Genomic DNA, 20,582 nt, shown 5'->3' on the forward strand with positions numbered 1-20,582 from the left:
TTTATTTTTACCTATGATACATTGTATTTTTTACTAATGCAGCTGAATTGGCCATTTAAGGCAGCATTGCACCCCACCCCCCCAAAAAAAGTTCAAGAATAACAAAATCCTCATAAAATCTACAAGTCTTCATCCTCGCTGCTACTGGACTCTCCAAAGAGGTCTTCTTCCCTGGTGTTCTTGGTAGCTGTGGCAACGGTCTGTGATGTGAGCCTGACTGTGATTAGGGCAGGGCTGTGGCTAAGGCCCAGCAGTAGCCTACTGCTGGTTCCACCCAGTACGGTGAGGCATTGGATGTGGGCGTCAGGGGTCAGCACTGAAAGAACGTTGCAAGTCTCCAGATCCCAAAGGCTGACTTCACCTGTGGGAGGAAGTTGCAGTCACACTTTGGGCTGATATCATTGTCTGTATCAAAAAGGACTTGATGTACATGCAACATATGCTCTATTGTGTAAGTCTTGGTTTAAAGTTTACATTTTACATTTAGATTTACATTTAGTCATTTAGCAGACGCTCTTATCCAGAGCGACTTACAGTAAGTACAGGGACATTCCCCCGAGGCAAGTAGGGTGAAGTGCCTTGCCCAAGGACACAACGTCATTTGGCACGGCCGGGAATCAAACCAGCGACCTTCAGATTACTAGCCTGATTCCCTAACCGCTCAGCCACCTGACTCCCTGGATCAAAGCCATTTATTTACCTGAGAGCAGAATAGCTTTGGCACCTCCTTCGGTGATGTACAATTGGCTGGACACTTCTATCCTCAGGTTTCTGTAGCCAGAAATGGTCTTGTGATTTCTCCTGAAGGGGTCCCATACTTTCAACCTAACCCATAGGAAATAGCACTGCTTTACAGTACGGTACAAAATAGCCACTGACAAATGATTTCCGTTTTAGAGTTCACAAGAGAAACGTGTCCATCCACACAAAGTATTTTACTTGTTACTTCCGGTGACGCCGAAGACGACCCTGATGGCGTCTTCTGTGATCGCAACACAGCAGACCCCCGGCTCGTTCTTCAGCCTCTTCCTCACCTTGGACAACACAACGACATATTCAAACCCAACTATAATCCCTTCAGCTATTCATCTCTAATGTGAATCACACCGAGACCATTTTTAGAAATAAAATCGCCTAGAATTTCCATGTACTCGTTTGGGCCTGAAAATGTTTAGGAGATTTGGAGGCCTCTCTCTGGCTTACTGTGCCCTTGTGGAGGTCCCAGAGGGTGAGGTAGGAGGTGTGTTCTGCCTGGCTGTAGTTGGCCAGCACCAGGTGTGTCCCAGGCCGGGTCATGGCGGCGGTGTGAAGGGTCAGCAGGGAGGCCCTGTCTTCCAGGGTGTGGAGGTGGTCCTGAGAGGCCACGCTAAACACGCCGAGGTGGTGAGCAAAGTAGGAGCAAACCACCACCTGGAAGAGAAAAGGAGAAGTGGGAAAGAGGTGTGAAAGGAACTGCGAGAGCGTGTCGGAGAGGTAAAGAGGAAGTTCAGGGTAGGGGCAGGACGAGACAGAAGAAGAAGAAGAAGAAAGAGAGTGGGGCGAAAGGTAAAGAGGAAGCTCAGGGTAGGGGCAGGACGAGAGAGAAAAAGAAAGAAAGAGAGCAAGGCGAGAGACGCAGAGGATCGTGAGCTGTTTCCTCAAGTGATATCTACTACTTATCTATCTACTTTGCCTCGTTTGACCCCCCCCCCCCCCCCCCCCCCCCCCCACGTTCCCCACCTGTTGGTCGTCACTGAGAAGGTACTGGTCGATGGCGTTATATTTCTCCCGGTCCAGCCTGTGCTGCTCTTCCTTCTCCCTTTGCGCCTCCCTCTCCAGTCTCCTCTTCCTGCCAGAGTGGCTCTCTGTGCGTCTGTCCCATGGCATTATCAGAGCTAGCGCAGGATAACATTTTCCAGGGTTTGTAGATGTCTCATTAAGTGACTAACTTACAAGTAGAAGGAAATGGCGTTTTTCAATCAGAAGCGTATTAATAACTGTAGTTTTACACAAAAAAAGTTGATAATAACTTTAAATACACGGGAATTCATGCTCAGATGACATACATATTAGAAATGACTCAAATAGGAGCGGCAGCTAACTTGTGGGCTCTTTGGGCGGTAATATCTGCGACTGCCGTTCTATGATTGTGCTGTTGCTAGACAGGAGGGACTCTTTGTGGAAAGGTTTGATCCTTCCTTTGATATAGCCAGACTCCAGGTCCCAAAGAATCAGATGGTCTCTGAAACGACACACTCGGGGCGCTCAGATCATTCGCCCCTTCAAAATAAGAGTCTGTGTCATAATAGCTGAAGCACAGAAGTCTAAAATAAAGAACCCAACAAAGATTCTCTAAAGATGTGTTGTTTTTCTATGTCTACATCCAAAATGCTCTGGAACACAGACCCTACAAAATTGGAAGTATATGATAATCAGGTTCCAGAATGTTCCCTCACCTAGTCTCAGAGAGGCCCAGCAGTATCTGTCCATCCAGAAGCCTGTACTCATGCTGGGGACAGGGAGCGATGTAGAGGCCTGTCTGCCTCCTCGAGTAGCTCCTCTTGATCAGGTCGTACACCAGCAGAGTCTGTGACCGTATCACAAACAACCTCTCAGTACCATGAACGGAAACCTTCCTCTTAACAACAATCTCGACAAACACGTTTCCATGGATTTGGTCACAGCTGTATATTTATGTCATCTTAAAACATGCATGTACTGCTGTTGATGAATAGTCACGCACGCACACATTTCAAAGCCATGAATTCCCATGTCATAATGGAGATAGGAAAGATGTTTCGGTGGTGTTGGTGGTGGTGGGGGCAGGGTAATGACCTGAAATATGGGTGAGGGGGTGTCTGTGAAGGTGGCTGTCCCCCTGTCCGTCAGAATGTACAGTTTGAGGTTGTGGACCAGGGCTACGTCAGTGCTGCTGTAGAGGCCGTGCTCCACTCGCACTGGCCTTCCGACAAACCTTTTTTTGGCCAAGTTCCACACGCGCACGGTGCCCGGACGCAGCGACCTGCACACAGCGTACCTACCACCAGGGGGAGACAGAGACCGAGAGAATGCATCTCAATTAGCGTACGCTGGTTTCTCTCCTTCACAGAGGAAGACGACGCACACATTTCATCGCACGATCGTTTCATGAATGCCAACTGTCCGGTGGACTCGGTTTCTCGACGCCGGGCCCTGTACCGTGGGGTCGTTGTCACGACGACGACCTCTTGTGTGCCGTCGCTCTTCTGCTTGTGAACGTTGTAGGTGAGAGTCTGGTCATGGATGCGGGACACCAGGTCCCAGAGTCTCAGGTACCTCTCTCCGCTGCACACCCCCAGACAGAAGCGCAGGTCCAGACACACGCCTCCGGGAAGAGGGCCAGAGACAGGGTTCAGTATCGCAGATACACATCCTAAAATACATCCTTCAAGCTTACCATCTAGGCCCTACCTCATACACTTCCCATCTCCAAGACTTACGACCATAGATGGCAGCGTGTTCATTCACACAAATCATACATCTCCCATTCCACTGTGCAGTGCACTACCGCCATTTTTCTAAGCGTTGCTTGTGATGGGTTAAACCGCCTGCTGCTGACCTGCGGTCAGAACCCCGGGGAATCGTGCGATGTGTTTGTGGTCCTCCGTCTCCAAGTTCCAGGTCACCACCTCCGTGACCCCGGTGCGGGGCGAGGGGCAGAAGGCTACGGCGTACGTCCCTGAGCGGTTGACAGTGACCTGGGAGATGTAGTCCTGGCTGCAGCCCAGGATGGAACGCAAGTACTGGAAGGAGGCCACGCCGAAGAGCTCGATGTGGATGATCTCACCGTCCAGCTTGTAAGGGTACCTGCCACGGACAGAGGCGAGCAAAGAACACAACAAGACCGACACGCTTACAAGCAGAGCGGTTGTGCGAGCTCCGCTGTTCTCTCGCAAATCACAAATCATCCTCTTTCGAAAAGGATTCGTTCCTAAAAGGTCGATGACCACAAACGATATGATCGACATCACCAGAGAGCTCCATTGATTGGCAGCTCAGTGGTGGAGGTGGAGGCGAGGTAAGAACCTGCAGAAGAGCAGCAGGTACTCGGAGGTCATCTCCACCCCCTGGATGGAGGCGGCCCCGTGCCGGGCCGTCAGCACACACCTCACCGCCCCCCCTCTGGCACTGAGCACAGCTGCCTGGCACGCCGACCTGAGGTGAGTTGGGGCGGGGGGGGGGTGTAAGTACATGAGAGGAGGAGCAGGATAGTGGGGGAGAAAGACGGGGGAAGGGAGGAGCAGGGAGGAGCAGGGGGGAGCAGGGAAGAGCAGGGGGGAGCAGGGGGGAGCAGGGATGAGCAGGGGGGAGCAGGGGGGAGCAGGGAGGGGCAGGGAGGGGCAGGGAGAAGCAGGGGGGAGCAGGGAGGAGCAGGGGGAGCAGGGGGGAGCAGGGAGGAGCAGGGAGGAGCAGGGGGGAGCAGGGGGGAGCAGGGGGGAGCAGGGGAGAGCAGGGGGGAGCGAGGAGCAGGGAGGAGCAGGGAGGGGCAGGGAGAGGCAGGGAGGGGCAGGGAGGGGCATGGAGGGGCAGGGAGGAGCGAGAAGTCAAGAAAAAGTAGAGAGAGAGGAAAACAAGACTATAAAAAACCCATCCATAAACGACTGTGACTAGGGCCCCCAACCTTATTAAACCTCCATCAATACAAAGACTCAGCTGCCCTGCCAGAGCTGCTACTGCCCCGTACGGTCAGCCAATACACCCTATAAACCAACTCAGAGATAAAACACTTCAGAGAAGCCGATGAAGTTAGCGTGCCGGTTAGAGAGGTTTTATACACTGCTGCGGCCTGTTACTCTTCTTCACGATCCAGCTGCAAGCTGGGTGACCGTGTGACAAGGCCGTACCCCTTGAGTCAACATTAGGGGGGACGAATATATATTTTTATTATCATTTCGGACAGCGTGGGTGGTTGGGGGGACATGTTGACCAGATTTGAATATTGGGGGGGGGGTGTGTCCCCCCCAATATGTATTATGATTACGGCCTTGCCGTGTGACATACATTTACCTCTTGGTTAACATCGAACAACATTGCTTTATGTTTAAGTTGTTTTACAGACTATCTTCACAGGAAAAAGTCCATCATGTCAAATGTGATTTTTTTTATTTTCAAAATATCATTTTCACGTCAATCACATTTATCCAAAAACATCCACCTGCCTGACTGAGAGGAGTATGGCTGCCCGCCAGAGCATAACTTTAACACAGACAGACCAGCTGTTCTGACACCATTGACAAATTGAGGTCAGTTAGCGCTAGAGCGTGTCCTAACCGTCCACCATCCACACCCGGTTTGGATTACTAACAAGCGCCTCATTAGGGGCCCATAACGTTCTAATAGACATCACCTGTTAAAAAACAATGCAACCTAATTCCTCAAAACTCCCAACGTTGTTGCAGGCTTATCATATCCCGGTCTCAATTACGCTAACAGATTATCACCCTGTCTTTCCACCTGTGAATTACATCAGATTAAGAAGATTAAATACCCTCTTGACCACCACTGGTATTATATGTCACGTAGGAATACTCTGAACTGCGCTGTCAACATCATTTGTCTGTGAGACACCGACTCAGACGCGGAACGGACCTCCGCCGTGCTGAATTACAGCAGCGGGCCACCTGTGAAGAAGCCAGCCCTGAATAATTGAACAGTGTTTTCAGTGGCAGGTGGTGAAATCAGTCCTGGTACTATGCCCTGACCTGATTTGAAAGGTGCGTGGACAATGGAATACGTGATGTCGTTTCCGAACAAGGCCGCCTGAAGTGACACTTGTAACTAATGGATTGTAATTTAGAGCGAGGCATGACAGCCCTTGCCTTTTAGCTGACATCTAAAATGAAAAGGTTTCGAAAATATCTCGACATGGATCCATTGACCTACAACGTGAATTGTGAGGCATGCTGGCATTCAGTTTTGATTCGATTTTGATTCAATTTCATTTTAAATGAAGATTGGATTAAACTTAAGAGCGCTGACCTGTAGGCGAAGAGGACAAAGTCTTTGATGGAGTTGTGTGACACAAGGATGGAGCTGTCCTTGTGGATGGGGTCACACTCCAGATTGATGCTGACACAGCACACCAGAGAGCAGGAGGAGGCCAGGTCAAACACCTGAAACACACACACAGCCAAACACACACACACAGTTATTCTAATGAGTAATCATGCAAGTGATTTCGATTTTTACAATACAACGCCACTTAATTACCTTCACCAGGTGACTGCCGTTATAGAAGGCCACCAGCAGCTGTCCGTCACAGGCCGTGGTTACCACGGGAACATCCATCGAGTCCCTATCGGTGTACACCACTTTTCCAGAATCCACCTCTCTCACCTGAACCAGACACAAACAAACGAATCATTTTGACTCATTGAATCAGTCTCCAAATGTTCAAACAAATATGCGCCACCGACTTCAGATTCAAAGCAAAAATGTGGAACCCAGATAATTGGATAATCTGACCTGTAGAGTCTGTCCCATGCGGACGGCCACCATCTTATCCCCCAGTCCCAGGGTGAGGGCGTCCGCCACCACGCCCCCCTCCCCCTCCAGGGTCCTCACAGCCCGCCCCAGCTCCAGGTCCCACAGCGTCAGGGTCCCGTCTCCCCCGCCCGACACCGCCACTGTCCCCCGCTGCCCCCCTCCTACGGCGGTCACAGTAGAGCTGTGGCCTGGCAGAGGAGGGGAAGGGAGATTAGAGGAGTGGAGGGGAAGGGAGGAGAGAAGGGGGGGGTACAGATGACAGAACCAGCCTGTGTGAGACAGGAGGCTACATCCTGACCTGCCAGCAGGGTGTGCTGCAGCCCCCCAGGGGGCAGCAGGCAGGTGTAGGAGGGCACCAGGGCTGGCACAGAGGACTGGGCACACTGGGCCAGCAGGGCGTGGAGGTAGGTGAACATACGAGGGTCACCTGGACAACACACATCACACTGTTTAACACACAACCAGTAGACACAGTCTTGTTGCAACACCAATACAGTCACACAATACAGCCCATCTATTCTCTTACCCATACCCTTAACAGGCCAAAATAGCGTTTTACTTTATTTCCTTTGTTTTCGATCGTATCGACCTTCACCGCCGTGGCCGTGTGCTGCTTTGTGGATGTACCTGGAGCCACGGGGCGGTCCTCGATGACCATCTGACCCAGGCGGCCCAGGATCTGGGAGGCCAGCTGACAGGGGTCGCTTTCTAACACAGGCCTGGCAAGCTGCAGAGCCCCCGCCCACACCTTCACATCCAGTAGCTCTCTGAGGGAGGGGGAGGCAAGGGGGAGAGAGATGGATTTGGGATGGATTTGGAGGCGAGGTGGGGGGTAAAGAAGTGAGAGAGGGAAGGAGGGGGAGGGAGATGAGAGACGGAAGGAGGGAGGAAAAGGTCATGAAGAGGATCAAGAAGGAGGGGGGGGGGGGAGGAGGGCACCAGAGAAAAGAGAAAGAACCAAACAACACAGAACGTTGCTCTGATCAGCTCGGCCTGTGATCTCTCTTACATGACTGTCAACAACAAAACAAGTACAGTATACCCACTTGTCAGGCAACGTGGCTTTCTTCAGATCTTCCTCGACGTGAAGAACAGACAGGCCCCAGGCTTTGTGCAACAGGAACTCGTAGTTGAACACGCACTCCGACAGGAAGGGCAGAATCTGACCAGAGAGCACCAGGTGATGCGGCAACCCGTTGAGTTTCCTCAGGTTGAACACGTAACTCCGCATCCCTCTCTCCTCCACCTCGCCCTCCTCCTCCTCCTCCCCCCCCCCGCTCCCCCAGCGTCCACGCCAGCGGCTGAAAGACGTGGGCGTGCTCGCCGCCGGCCCTGTAGTAGTCGGCGTAGTCTGCGTGCACGAGCATGCGAGCCTCGTCCGTCTTGAGGTAACGCTCCACGCACACCCTCGCCAGTTGGGAGTGCGTCCAGCGGAATACCCACGTCCCGTCGGTCTCCACCTCGGTCAGGTGAGCGCCCAGATCCCGCCTCAGGCGTGCCCACAGAACAAACGGCACCCTGGGATGGATGGAGGAAGTGGGGTGGGATAACGCCACTTCCTGTAGCACCTTGCCGTCTCTCGCCAACATATACAGCAACTCCTATTAATCACACACACACGTTCCACGTATTAAGTCCAAGACATAATAGGTCCTTTAGCAATGAAATTTGAACTATTTCGGTTCGTTAAAACCTTCAAATAATACAAACAGCACAGCACAGTGGAATCTGGTCCAAACTAAAAAACGCAAATAAATTATTGGTAATGTGTGAATTTATTTTACACAATCATTATGTATTATGTTTTAAATGGATTCTCCACTCTTTTCAGGCCCCACCTCTTCAGTGACACCTCCACGGGACAGTGACACGACCGCCGCTGCCCGCCTCACCAGCTGCTGGCCGTGCGCCCTCTCCAGGCGAGCCAGCAGGCCCAGGTAGAGGCCCACCAGGTCGGCCGCCAGGCCCAGGCTGCCCTGGGCACTGAAGGAGCTCCAGAGGAGCGTCTCCAGGTAGGCAGACTCCAGGTAGAGAGGGGAGGGGCAGGAGACGCAGGCCTGGAGGAGGAGCTGCTGCTGCCAGGCCTGGAGACGCCGCCCGTCCGAGTGGAGTCTGATCTCTAACTCCACGGTGATGTCATCAGGGCTGAGCGGTGGGAGAGAGAGGACGGAGAGCTGGGGCAAAGTCTAGGAAGAGAGAGAGAAGTGGCTAGTGAGTGAGAGGGAAACGGCTTAGATGAGGTGTGAACGTTGGGTTCGCGTTTTCGATGCACATCGAATCGGAAAAGACAGGGAAAGAAGTTGTGTGCTAATGATGTGAGGATTCAGTTTGACATTGGCTGATTCCAGAACAAACGATGTCTGCGCCAGCAAAACGGAATCTTTCGGGGATCCTTACCTGCAGAGTGTGGGCGCAGGCGGAGCCTGTGGTGGCCGACAGGACAAGGTGGACGTGAGGAGGGACAGGAACAGAGAGCCAGGTCAAATCTGGCCCGTGTTCCTCCGAAAGCTCATCTAACCCGTCCAGCACTAGGACCAAGGGGCGCTCGGCCCCCACCCGCCCCAGCAGGAAGTGGAACTCATTCAACAGCTGGGAGAGACCCTAGAGAGGAGGGAACGAGAGGGATTGACAGTGGGGATTTCTTTGTTGACAATTTCTACAGCTGTTCAACAGGGTTGAACGTAGCTCCCACTGTATCTGAACCTAGGGGGATAAATGGGTTTTTGGATACATAGTAGTATCAATAGTGGAAGTATAGTACATAACAGCATTCTGTTAAAGTACTCCTGTACCTCTGAGAGCTCGGTTCCGGGGCTGTAGGCTTGGACCAGCTGCACACATATGTTCTGGAGGACCAGGCGGACGTTCTTGCTCTCCCCGGTCAGAGCTATGAAACTCACCAGCACCACAGCACTGAGACACAGAGCCACAGATGAGGGCCACACCACACACAGGGCAGCAGACGACTACACCTCAGTATACGCACTCACACGCTGACTCTCTTTAAAGCTTGAGTCGTCATGTCACATCCATTCGATTTTTTTGGTGAACACTGTCAACATCCTAAGCCTTTAACTTTACCCCAAAAAGACTGAAACAGTTCAATTTCTTTTTCCTATTTCCCCCCCAAAATTGAAAATAATCCTGCCCTGTCTGTCCATCTTTCAGCTAGGGGAGCAGGGGGTAGATTACCCAGGTATCCAGGAGGGGGCCAGGTGAGCCAGCCTGGCCAGGGTAGTGGTCTTTCCCCAGCCTGGGGGCCCCATTAGGAGGAGAGCCATGGGCCCCATTACAGCCCTCTGCAGCTCAGGCAGGAAGGACTCTCGCAACACACATTTTTTCTCCCTGAAGAAATAACCATTTAGTCAAAACTGAATGTAGAAGTCAAAGTCAAGTCAAAAGGTTGTATTATCATGTGCACAAAGTATAACAGAAGGTCATTCTGAACAATACAATTTGTGTGACATGCTATGCAAAGAAAGGCAAGAGTCACTTACTAGTAGTAAGACAATAGCAGAATAATTTTGCGAAAATGATTTATTTTTATGTGGGAGAATATTGTGTTAAATGTTTGTTGAAGACTGGGACTAACATAGCTTGCCCATGGATGGCATGCCTGCTGATTTCTTCCTGTATCCTGAGTCTGGAAGCTTCTTTCCTTCTTATGTCAAAAGAAGCTCTGGTTTTGCTCACCTCTATAACTCTGCAAAATAGGTCAAAATATTGATTAAACTTTGCTGCCTTCTATGAATAACAAGCAAGTGACTAATAGCTAAATCATTTATATTTATAAATAACACATTTATGCACAGAATCATTACATTTTAACAGATGAAGGAGGTTATTCAGTATAAGTGTATTGTATTGGTTTCTCCTACTTTTTGAGGGAGTTGAACACAGTCCTGTGAAAGTGTGAGGAGATGCGCTCTGTGTAGAACTGGTGGGACCTGTTGTGTTTGGGATCGAGGCCCTTCCTGCCCCAGCCCACATTACGCTCGTAGATGTTGGTGTGGCGCAGCTTGAGAATGTGACAAAACACAACGAACGTTATCAATCGACAAACCTGGGAAAATTACTTTCATTAAATCTGTATCTCTACCTGATTTGGCGTTCACCCAACCCCCCCCCCCCCCCCCCCCCCCCGACCCCCGACCCATTCTCCCATCACCTTTTTGTGAACGCGGTCCATGAAGGCCTGGTGTGCTGCGGTCAGTGTGTGGTTGACCTTGGGTCGCCCCTTCAGCAGGTCGATGTAGTGGGCCACGTGCTCGTCTTTCAGGTGGTGCTGCAGATCTGGGATGAGCCTCTTGTAGCAGTGGCAGTGGGCCTCTGGGGGGGCGTCCTCTCCTAGCGCCTGCAGGCCCTGCTCTATCTCCCAGTCCAGAACTGGTGGTGGGGGGGGGAGTATTACATGTATTTTCTGGTCGAACCTTAGCTTAAATGACCATAACTACATAACCTCTCCCTCTCCCTCTCCCTCTCCCTCCACCCACCTGTCCTGAGGAGCAGAGCCGCCTCCTCCTCTCCCAGGGCCACCGCTGCGCTGCGCTGCAGCACCCCCCAGAGGCGGAGGCAGGTGGCGTGCCACGCCTTCCTCGCCTGCCGCCGCCGCTGCCCGTCTCGACTCAGGAAGTCTGGGTGGTGGGAGCTGCAGGGGGAGAAGCACAGACAGGAAGTCAAATGTCCTGTTTGTTTCACATTTCAGTGGATGCTCAATGTGAGTAACTATTAGCAGACCCATTACCTTAAATATGAACTTGGGGTGAGTGATTGTCTTAGTATTTTTGTTTTAGTGTTATTTATTTCAATATTCTGGGCATATTGTACAGTATTTAACTTTTTGATCGCATACAGTGCCACTATAGATTCAGTTACTCATAAAATGAATATAAATGTAATGTTCTCGACTGATTAGATTGCACTTCATTGCCGTAATATATATATTTTTTATCTACCATTAAAAACATTCATGACAATGTAAGGTCCTTTAAAATCTGCTACTTTTATTCAGGAGTGCGTCGAGGGTTTAACTGTACTTAGTGTGGTTCACGCAAAGGGTGACGTTGTCTTGGTCCAATACACGTGTGTACGTATAGGGAAAGAGAGGATTGATTTAAGACTCTAGACAATGGGATGACAGGGTTTCAAAAGAAGCTTTGTGCTGTGAGATGACCATTCCTTTTCAGTTGGTCCGCTTCACTCTCTCTTTCTGTCCGTCCGGGTTATTTGGCTACTCTTAACTACTCTCAAACATTATCAACAATACACGGCCTATCAGAAAGAGCCATGGAAACCAAACAAAGCCGGCCATACGTCAGCTGTGTCACTGATGTGCCATATGATATGTTGTTAACAGGTTTTACTAGCTATAGCCAGCTTCAAAAGAGGAAATAACATTTTGTTATTTTAAAAAGATTACCTAAAATATATTTAATTCTTAAAGGTCCCTTAAGACACACACTAAGTAACTGTTCCACATTGAGTCATTTAATCATTTTCAATCAAGACAAAAATAACTGAATTATTTATTGTTAATGAATAGATAATTAATCGAATCAGTTGTTACCTTATTGGAAGCAGATGATACACAGGAGGATGATAGTTCTCATCCAGCTTGTACCACATGTGCAGTAAGGTCAGATCCATGTCGTAGTCTGCCCAACTCCTGGCCCCCACGGGACTAATCCTGTCCTCGTCTACATCTGACACGGCATCCTGGGATATGGAATTCTCGCTTTCCACCCCTGAACTCTTGAGTGGGTCGACGTACCTCAGGTCAAAGGGTTCGAAGACGGAACTGCCTGTGTCACTGCTTGTGGCGAAGCTGGACTGGGATTGGCCAGTGCTGTCGTCCACGCTTGCAGGCTTCCTCTTGGACATCCTCTGGCGATCTCTCTCCAGAACCCTGACGATGGACTCCAAGGCCTCTTTGGGGATGGTTCTGGGAAGGGTCTGGACCTCATGCTTCTGACCTAGAAAGAGCTTCCAAATGAAAGAGTATTGATGACGTCATCAATCACACGAATCACAGTACTATCATTTTACAGTGGTATGATTGTGAGAAGGCCAAATACAGTATATATCTTTCCAAATTCGAGAAATTAAAACTTCAATTAAAATTTCATGAGAGAACAATTTCAACAAGTGACATTTTACAAACTCGTCTTACGACGCAGTTTGGTCCCTCGGTCTGCTGGCACTGTCGGAGGGCGTCCACATGTAGCTCTGCTGTGTCGTGTGTGTCCCATACAGGGTCTCCCACCCCCAAGCGCAGGTCCACCATCTTGAAGCCATAGCCTCTCTTTATACAGTAGAGGTACAGCCGGGGGAACACATTCTCCATCAGGGTACTCCTCTCTGCCACGGTGTCTGTCACACACACACACACACAAACTTATACATCCCCTTCTACTTTACACACTCCTTGCACATTCAAACCTAAATTAGTTAGTTAGTTCCAACATTCTTTAGCATTTGTCGTTAGATCCTTACCCTTGTATCCTCCACATATGTAAACCATGAACCTTCTCTTCTTGGCACAGAAGGGAGGGACCACCTCTCCTTTAAGGTCATCTGACACTGTGTGACTTGCATGAGGACCCCTTTCTGTTGGGTATTCCTCTGTGTTGATCGCATGACCTGTAGACGACCCATCTGGCGGAGGTTTCCCACTTCCTGTAAAGCTTTGGTTCCAGGAGTCAAAAGTTTTCCAGACGCCGACTTGTTCCTTCACCTTTTCCTCTTCCCTGTCTTCCTCCACCTTCCCCAGTTCCACCAGACTCTGCAGCATCTTAGGACAGTCATCATGGAGGCCTTCATGCCCGTTCACATCTAAGAAAGTCTTCAATGTCTTGTCCTACACCGAGACCAATTGGATGGTGACAACGGGATCCATTACATGATAAGATAATAACCATTCCAGTTTTCTATCAACAGCATTCAACTCACAAATTGGGAATGAAGAGTTTGTCGTTCACCTTAAATAAATGACCCTGTGTATTCAGCAGGTGTAGCATTCTGGCCTCTTTAGCGTCTTCCTGTGTGCTTCGAGTGTAGGCCTTGACATGGCGTTGATGTAAATGATACTGTAATAGGAACCTGTGTTAATAATAGATTTGGTAAAAGTGTGAGGCAGAAGAGGATACTGTCTATCTGCATGTAGGGCAGTGCTACTGACAGAAGCGCAGTTTTTACCCTGAGATGTGCCTTTATTTGCGACTCTGCCTCCTCACTCACTTTGGTGAAACGGGTACTCCACTGGTTGTCCGCCTTCTAAAATGCAAAACAGACGCACAAGTTTACCGCAACAGCATCCAGTGCTGTGAGAGATTGCTGATCTGATTCGTTTTACTTTCTGTTCTAAAGAACGGACTGTTATAAGCGTAACTATTGTTACAATTATGAGTGTTTTAGCACGCCTTACCTTAGAGGTTCTGACCTTCCTGTCCACGATGCCATGATCGGAAAGACAGTGGGAAAAGAAGAGATCCTGAACCCGCTGAGAGTGAGACTTGTTCTTGTTATCCTAATGAATGGATGGATTTTCAATCAGAAATACATGCAGACTGGTACTCATAGTGAACAAACATTTCCAGGCAGCAGCCACTGATGAATAAGTGTGCTCAATTACATAAATTGGACGAAAGAAATCAAAATGCCTAGGAAATATGCTGTTTTAACCTTTGAGAAAGAAGTAGGCCCATTGGAAATGGCTGGAAATGTTATATCTTTGTTCTCCTGTTAAAAAGAACGTGAATATAATATTTGTATATAATAAAACCACATTTTTTGAAGTCAAGGGCAATTTTAAATATTCACTACACAACTTACCCTGTCTTTCTTCTTCTTGAGGACAGTTCCATTTCTATAGTAAGTCCACATTATGTCAGAATTCTTGCAACTGCACTGAGTTCGTTCCGCATTAGAGCAACAACCTGTGAATGATGTCGGTGTTTCCTAAGGTAACAACTCTGTCTGGCTACTAAATACTAGTTCGAGGAGGAGTTCACGGTTCACGTTCCATAGTTGAACTGTTGCCACTGGCGTGCACGCTTTGCATGTATTAAACCTATGGTGTTCGGATTATATTGACGTTCCAATTATCCACAAGATTAGCCTCCAACAGTTCCCATTGCAATGTTTTGTTATTCCAAAGTACTTATCAGATACATCCCCATGTAAACGACTTACTGAAAGCTGGTATTGAATTTGGCGTACTGCTCACGATACGACTCGACCATTCACATTAAGTGATTACAAAAAGACGTAGTAGTCATTTTATATATATTTTATTAAAAACTTTAGTTTTCTCAGTTGACCGGTAAGAACTCACCTTTATTGAAAGGTATTATGGAATAACATCACAACCAGTTGTTACTTTCCCACACTGCATCCATGCTCTATGGCCCAGATTGACACCCATGATTAATGAGCTAAAATGTATGTCTCTTAACGCCTAGCAACTGGGCAACAGTCTCAAGGTGGAGATATGTTTGTACCCTGGCAGTGACAGTAATGCATGTTTGTTTCCTGGTGACAATGAGGCGCAGTCGGGTCAAGATATTTCTTTCGCACTCCTCCAATGCAGAAGAATGTATACAGGTGAGACCCGTTGTAAACAGCATTTCAGCGTGTTTCCTTTGAACTATACTGTGAAGCAGCAGCACTCATACCTGGCACGCCGTACCCTGACACAGCACAACGGTGCCACACACACTGCAATTCACTGTCATCGCAACAGTTAAAATCCAAATAATAAAAATACACAGACTCTGGGCTCTTATTCCAAGCGGAGGAAATACAAGGCCAAAATAATTAAACATCCTGCGTACAATGTGAAATGGGGGATGTAGGAGCAGCCATCTTGGGCACGTGGTCTCTGGTGCTCCACTGGAAGGTACTGGATGAACACAGCGGCGTCTGGGTATGTGTGGTGGGTTAAGTTCATCGTTACACTTCCTGGGTAGAGCCGCACCAGAATTCCCCCTATCCTTCCCGTTCTCTCACCTCTCTAATCCTCCTCTTTTCCACCTGTTTTGCTCAGCTGAAAAATACAAAAACAGACAAAGGGAAGACCTTATGGAAAATCAGAAACGTTTTGCCTTCTCTAGTAGCTTAGTCATTACTCTTACGAATGGAAAAGATATGTTGCAAAAGTGGAAGAAGAAGAAAATGTTTGAACTTACATGCTGGAGTACCATGGAGTGGTGTTGGTATGGGGAGAACGGAAAAGAGAAGCAGTTATTAACCATGTTGCTCAGGCTTTTAAACCTTACGTGGAATGCTGGGTAAAATACACCTGCAGTGTTGAGGTACATCTGCTAAGGTATAAGCTGGTCTGCATAAATACTAAAACTCCTGTCATACCACATCTTATCCAGTGATTTTTTGCCTCGACCCAGAGTGACCGACTCTGAAAAGCTATTCTGTGTAGTATAGTATAACTGATAAACCATATACTACACAGCAAATTGACAATAAAGCTTGCCATCTTCTGGATAGACCAAAGAACTGCAGGGATTCAGCAAGTACAAACATCTTACCTTAACAACGTCCACCCAGTCCCAGCCCCTTGGCAGCTCCCCTTTATTATCTGTTGGCAAGCAGATATGCCAGTAAGATACATCATACAGAGAGATACATTATTTCCTTGTAGCAAACCTTCCTATAGTATTACTAAATAAGTGTCATTCCGCCAAAGGGCCAATAAGTCTGAAATGTTGTCACCTGTTCTGCTGGTCATTTTTCTCTTCTGTGCTTTGGTCAGTTGTTCCTTCCTCTCCTTCTTCTTGGCGGGGCCGACGTTACCCGTGTTGTCGTTGGTGGACGTTAACGTCTGTGAAGACGGCGAACCACAAATCAGAAATTCTGGCAGACAAGACAAACAATGGTGCAACAATGGTGCAAGAGCCTGTGTGGTTTACCCATGCAAGGAAACACGTCTAGGATTTCCCCATAGGGGATCATTGAAACCATTCGCGTTTTCTAGAACAAACCACAGCGAGAGTAGAGGACGTGACAGTGCTTGCTAGTTTGTTGACAGATTTCCCAGCCCACTGACCACAGCAGTGACCACAGGCTGGTGATTCTCCATAAGGCTCTCCTGATTCTCCTTGGCCCAGTCAAACAGGGTGTACATCATGGCTGTGCCCAGGTTGGCCTCCACCTGCTCCTCCAGCTTTGAGATGATCATCTGCTTGGTGATTGGAGAACTGGAGACAGAGAGGTTGGTTGACTTAATATGTTTGTGGACTTCGTCACACACAAGGTGCTAACCTTAAATGAATATACAACCATAAAAAAAACGTTTATCAAAATAAAGTGTTTTGAGACGGGGGCAATACAACAACAGCCTTATGGGCAAGCTTTCATCAATACGGAGTATACTAAGGTTTGCACACTGTTCATAGTAGCCTGCTATACTTTACTTACATTCTGTTGTTGAAAAAGGCATCTAATGATATTTGGGGAGAAGTTTCAGGATAGGTCTCTGGCCATGAAATATCTAACAGAAATGCTTTGGAGTCTTCATGGTCTCCTATCTGAAATATACAAGTTTAAATGAGGTAAATTTGACCAATTCACTTCCACCGTGAAGCAATTGGCCTAACGCTATCATGTCAACAGGTGTGCGAGTCCGATTTTGTTGCTCTACTCACCCTAAACTGAAAAGACACTGGGCTGATCTCTCTGAAGCATTCGTCTCCTTCGTATATGGAGCGAAGAGCTTCTAACTCCATCTGTATGACGGTGAGATATGAGATCATAGAAAATGAGGTATGCCTTCAGAGCACTGCGAAGAGTATCAGAAGCATGCCACTACCAAAACGCAGGAGTCTGGCGTGAGATTTGTAACCGATGCTAGATGGTTAAACTACAAACTTGTTAGGCTAGCCAGATGAAAAGCACATAGCTAGCTGCATTTGTTTTACGTGATTAGTGAGCTTGGTTTGTTCATCTCCAGGAAATTAACAGGTCATTTTAGTTAACGGGTTAATTTGCATCATTCACAGAGTGACAAGGCTGTAACCAGTATGTGCTTAGTAAAAGCTTGAAGCTAACCTCGCTAGCTAACATGTTATCATGCATATAGTAGCTAGCAAACTTAGCTACCTCTTGATCCTCGTTAGCAGTCATGATTTCTTCTTTCAGGTACTCAACACAATGCTAACTATGCCTTGCTGGCAAAACACAATGTGTGGAGTTCACAATTAATACCACATGTCCGCTGTTGTAAATAGTCAACTTCCTAGCACTAAATATTAGCTGATCCAACGTCAAGTCTCCAGCAGGCTGTTGGTGTTGTACGCATGCGCACAGCACATGACCTCTGAACCCTAGATCCATGGATTAGCTGTAGTAATCCATTATGGCCGTACGATGGCGTGTAGAAACAAAAAATTGTTATTTTTACATTGGGATTCGGAAACTAAAACTAAAACGGAATAACTTGAAAATAGTGCAAGTAATAGAATATGCTAACACCATATAGCTACCCATAGTGTATGGTGTGAAGAGTTGTCCAAGATGGCTTAAACAGAGATTGTTACACACATACGCACACACACACACACAGCCAGAAGAGGTGATTAATTAAGACGTATTAAAGGACTTTCAGAGGATCTGTGTTATTTACGTTGGCCTTTTATGACTGACCTCAAACTCAGGATGTAAAGACGTCAAAGAGTTGGTTGATCTCAAAAATGGATCCTAGATTCTCCAGGGTTAAGAGGTCGGCCAGCCAACAGTTTCCTCCAATACAAGACTTAATCAATGACGTTTTCGTTGAAGTATTGGGGACAATGTCACCGTGTTTTTCCTTAACTAAAAGGTAATATTCCGATGGGATTAACTTTTTTCTCTCCTACCCGTGGGTAAATACAATTGGGATTATACAGCACAGGCTGTAGTGTTTTAATAGGATATATCCATCCTGATTTTTAACGCCGCAATATCATTCGCCATGGATCTTATTGGACCGAACGACATTACCCCGCAGAGTCCAATCAGTTTCTTAATCACCCCTGCGGAGATCGATTGGAATGGTCTGAGGGATTCAGCCGCTAGACTGTGATGCCACCACAAGGGCTTTTCTTTAATACTTCCAATATTAACATTTACACGGAGAGAGATGTGCAGCGCGCCTCTTTTGTCAATTTCAGTTGGATTGGATTCACTCGGCTAGGTAATTGAAGAAAGAGAAAGCTACTTTGCCCATGATATGACCACAGAAATGGAAAGGTTCTTTCCTTCCCTGCCGTCCATACCAATGCATTTGTATTGGCAATAATGAGATGCTCTACAGTATCCTACATGACTATAAAGTAAAACATTTTTCAATTATGGTTATATCCATTGAGCATTCATTTCCATCAGGATTTGCAGACATCAATATATTGTACAGGATATAGTACAAAAACAGGATGACCCACGGATACACACACACACACACACACACATGCATGTCCTTTGCAGCACACTGATTGTTCATTTGAAAGCCCAACAACTTAGTTGAAGTCAGCAGACCAAATCTTTCCACAGTGAAAAAATAAATTGAAGACTGGCTAGACTGATTACACACTTTAATTGCCAAGCCTGCCCCTTAGAGTATACTGGACTTATGAAATAATCAATAAGTAAGACACATTCTGTAGACACACACACACTCACCATGTCCCCACACAGAAAAAAGTTACCAGCGATTTGTCAGACACCATTTTGGCCTGGTAGTGTAATTAGGTACCTTATCTTCCTAGTGTGTGGTCCTCAGATACACAATGACCCCTGCCTCAAATGCTGGCTCTGAGACGTAATTACTGTACAACAGGAGCTGAATACAAGGTTCTTATCATCATCGTACTGTACCTAATTAACTTATTCTCTCTGCAAATGAGTTCCGGCCTACGGTGCATGCTCTAAATGGGCTCAGGGAGACATATGCGCTCAGGAGTCACGTTAATTGAACAAACATCTTTTTCTCTCAAAACAAGCTTTTTGTAAAAAGATTTTTGTGGTCTGTTTTGGGAGGGAGGTTTCTCTGCACCAATGGTTTGTATAGTGGTGTGTAGCAGGGGAGTGAACTGTGATTGAGAAAGCTGGGATGATGTTCTGTAAACATGTGTCAGACGCTCACACTTGTTCCGCTATCGACATGAACATGAGAGGAAGGAAATGCTCGACTTTGTTTTTCCTCGGACAGGATGTCACCGACGTTTTCGTTTCTTCTTCAGAAGTAAAACAGACATGCGCTCACATGCCTCTTACCGGGGACCATATGGAAAATGGAGAAGATCTGCAGGCATTTACGAATGTTCAAACTCCAAACAGCTGTATGGTTGGTGGATATAAACGGGCAAACCCTGTAATCACAATTAGAGCTATACTGCCCCCCCCTCCCCCTACTACATCACTCAATATCTGCCATTGGATTGTTATGACATTTTCATCCCACCACCAATGCCAGGCGCGAAAACAGCTTGCTCTGAAAAATCACATTGTCAGATCCCAGCAGTTGAACTGCCATCTTGTCCTTTGGGGTGACAGAGGCATAGCCTATACCATGCAGAATCGGAAACCCACATCATCCCATTCCTCTGGCTCTATCCCCCTTCAATTCGATAGGGGTGCAGAGTGGTGCTTTTGTGTATCTCCTCGCAAACAGCTTGAGGACACAAAGGGAACCGGCTGCCACTTATCTTGCGTTTGACTAACCAGCTTTGAGCTGCATTGTTCTTACAGATAGAGGCTCTCTCTCAACCCCACAGGCCTACTCTGAGGCTACGTTAATTTATTATTCCTTCCCAGTTACACTCTGTAATGAACTGCATCACATTCTATCCCAGCCATTCCCTGGCAATTTTTCCCCACTTTTGTAAATATGCTTTTTTTTTTTGTCATAGTAGAGCATAGCGCTCCAAATTTCAAGGGGATGTTTTTGTTGTTGTTTGTTGGTTGTTGTTGTTTGGGGAGTTGGCAACTGCTGCTTGCTCCACAGCAGTTGCATGCCACTGAGAGAGTAGCTCAAGGCCTCTTCTTGGCTCTTTGTTATGTGCTGCAGAGTAGGAACATGTTTCTATAGA

General features: G+C 47.6%; 2 protein-coding genes across 2 annotated transcripts; both read right to left on the bottom strand.

Moving 5' to 3' along the window:
* Positions 1 to 41: 41 nt before the first annotated feature.
* si:ch211-212k18.6 lies at positions 42 to 7,757 on the bottom strand. Its single transcript, XM_047048887.1, has 17 exons — positions 7,551 to 7,757; positions 7,132 to 7,271; positions 6,803 to 6,931; positions 6,484 to 6,692; positions 6,229 to 6,354; positions 5,998 to 6,131; positions 4,045 to 4,173; positions 3,578 to 3,825; positions 3,178 to 3,343; positions 2,815 to 3,016; positions 2,436 to 2,566; positions 2,082 to 2,221; positions 1,720 to 1,874; positions 1,204 to 1,410; positions 940 to 1,034; positions 701 to 825; positions 42 to 361 (listed from the first exon to the last, which is right to left on the bottom strand). The coding sequence occupies exons 1-17, from the start codon at positions 7,733 to 7,735 to the stop codon at positions 120 to 122; spliced, it is 2,763 nt and encodes a 920-aa protein (XP_046904843.1). The 5' UTR covers positions 7,736 to 7,757; the 3' UTR covers positions 42 to 119.
* Positions 7,758 to 14,775: 7,018 nt separating this feature from the next.
* Positions 14,776 to 17,822, bottom strand: rwdd (RWD domain containing 4). The gene is made up of 8 exons (XM_047048891.1): positions 17,617 to 17,822; positions 17,163 to 17,243; positions 16,936 to 17,045; positions 16,565 to 16,715; positions 16,231 to 16,339; positions 16,047 to 16,096; positions 15,690 to 15,692; positions 14,776 to 15,547 (listed from the first exon to the last, which is right to left on the bottom strand). The coding sequence occupies exons 1-8, from the start codon at positions 17,638 to 17,640 to the stop codon at positions 15,515 to 15,517; spliced, it is 561 nt and encodes a 186-aa protein (XP_046904847.1). The 5' UTR covers positions 17,641 to 17,822; the 3' UTR covers positions 14,776 to 15,514.
* Between the last annotated feature and the right edge of the window lie 2,760 nt (positions 17,823 to 20,582).

This window comes from Hypomesus transpacificus, chromosome 25 (assembly GCF_021917145.1).
Source record: "Hypomesus transpacificus isolate Combined female chromosome 25, fHypTra1, whole genome shotgun sequence".
In the NCBI taxonomy this organism is placed as follows: domain Eukaryota; kingdom Metazoa; phylum Chordata; class Actinopteri; order Osmeriformes; family Osmeridae; genus Hypomesus; species Hypomesus transpacificus.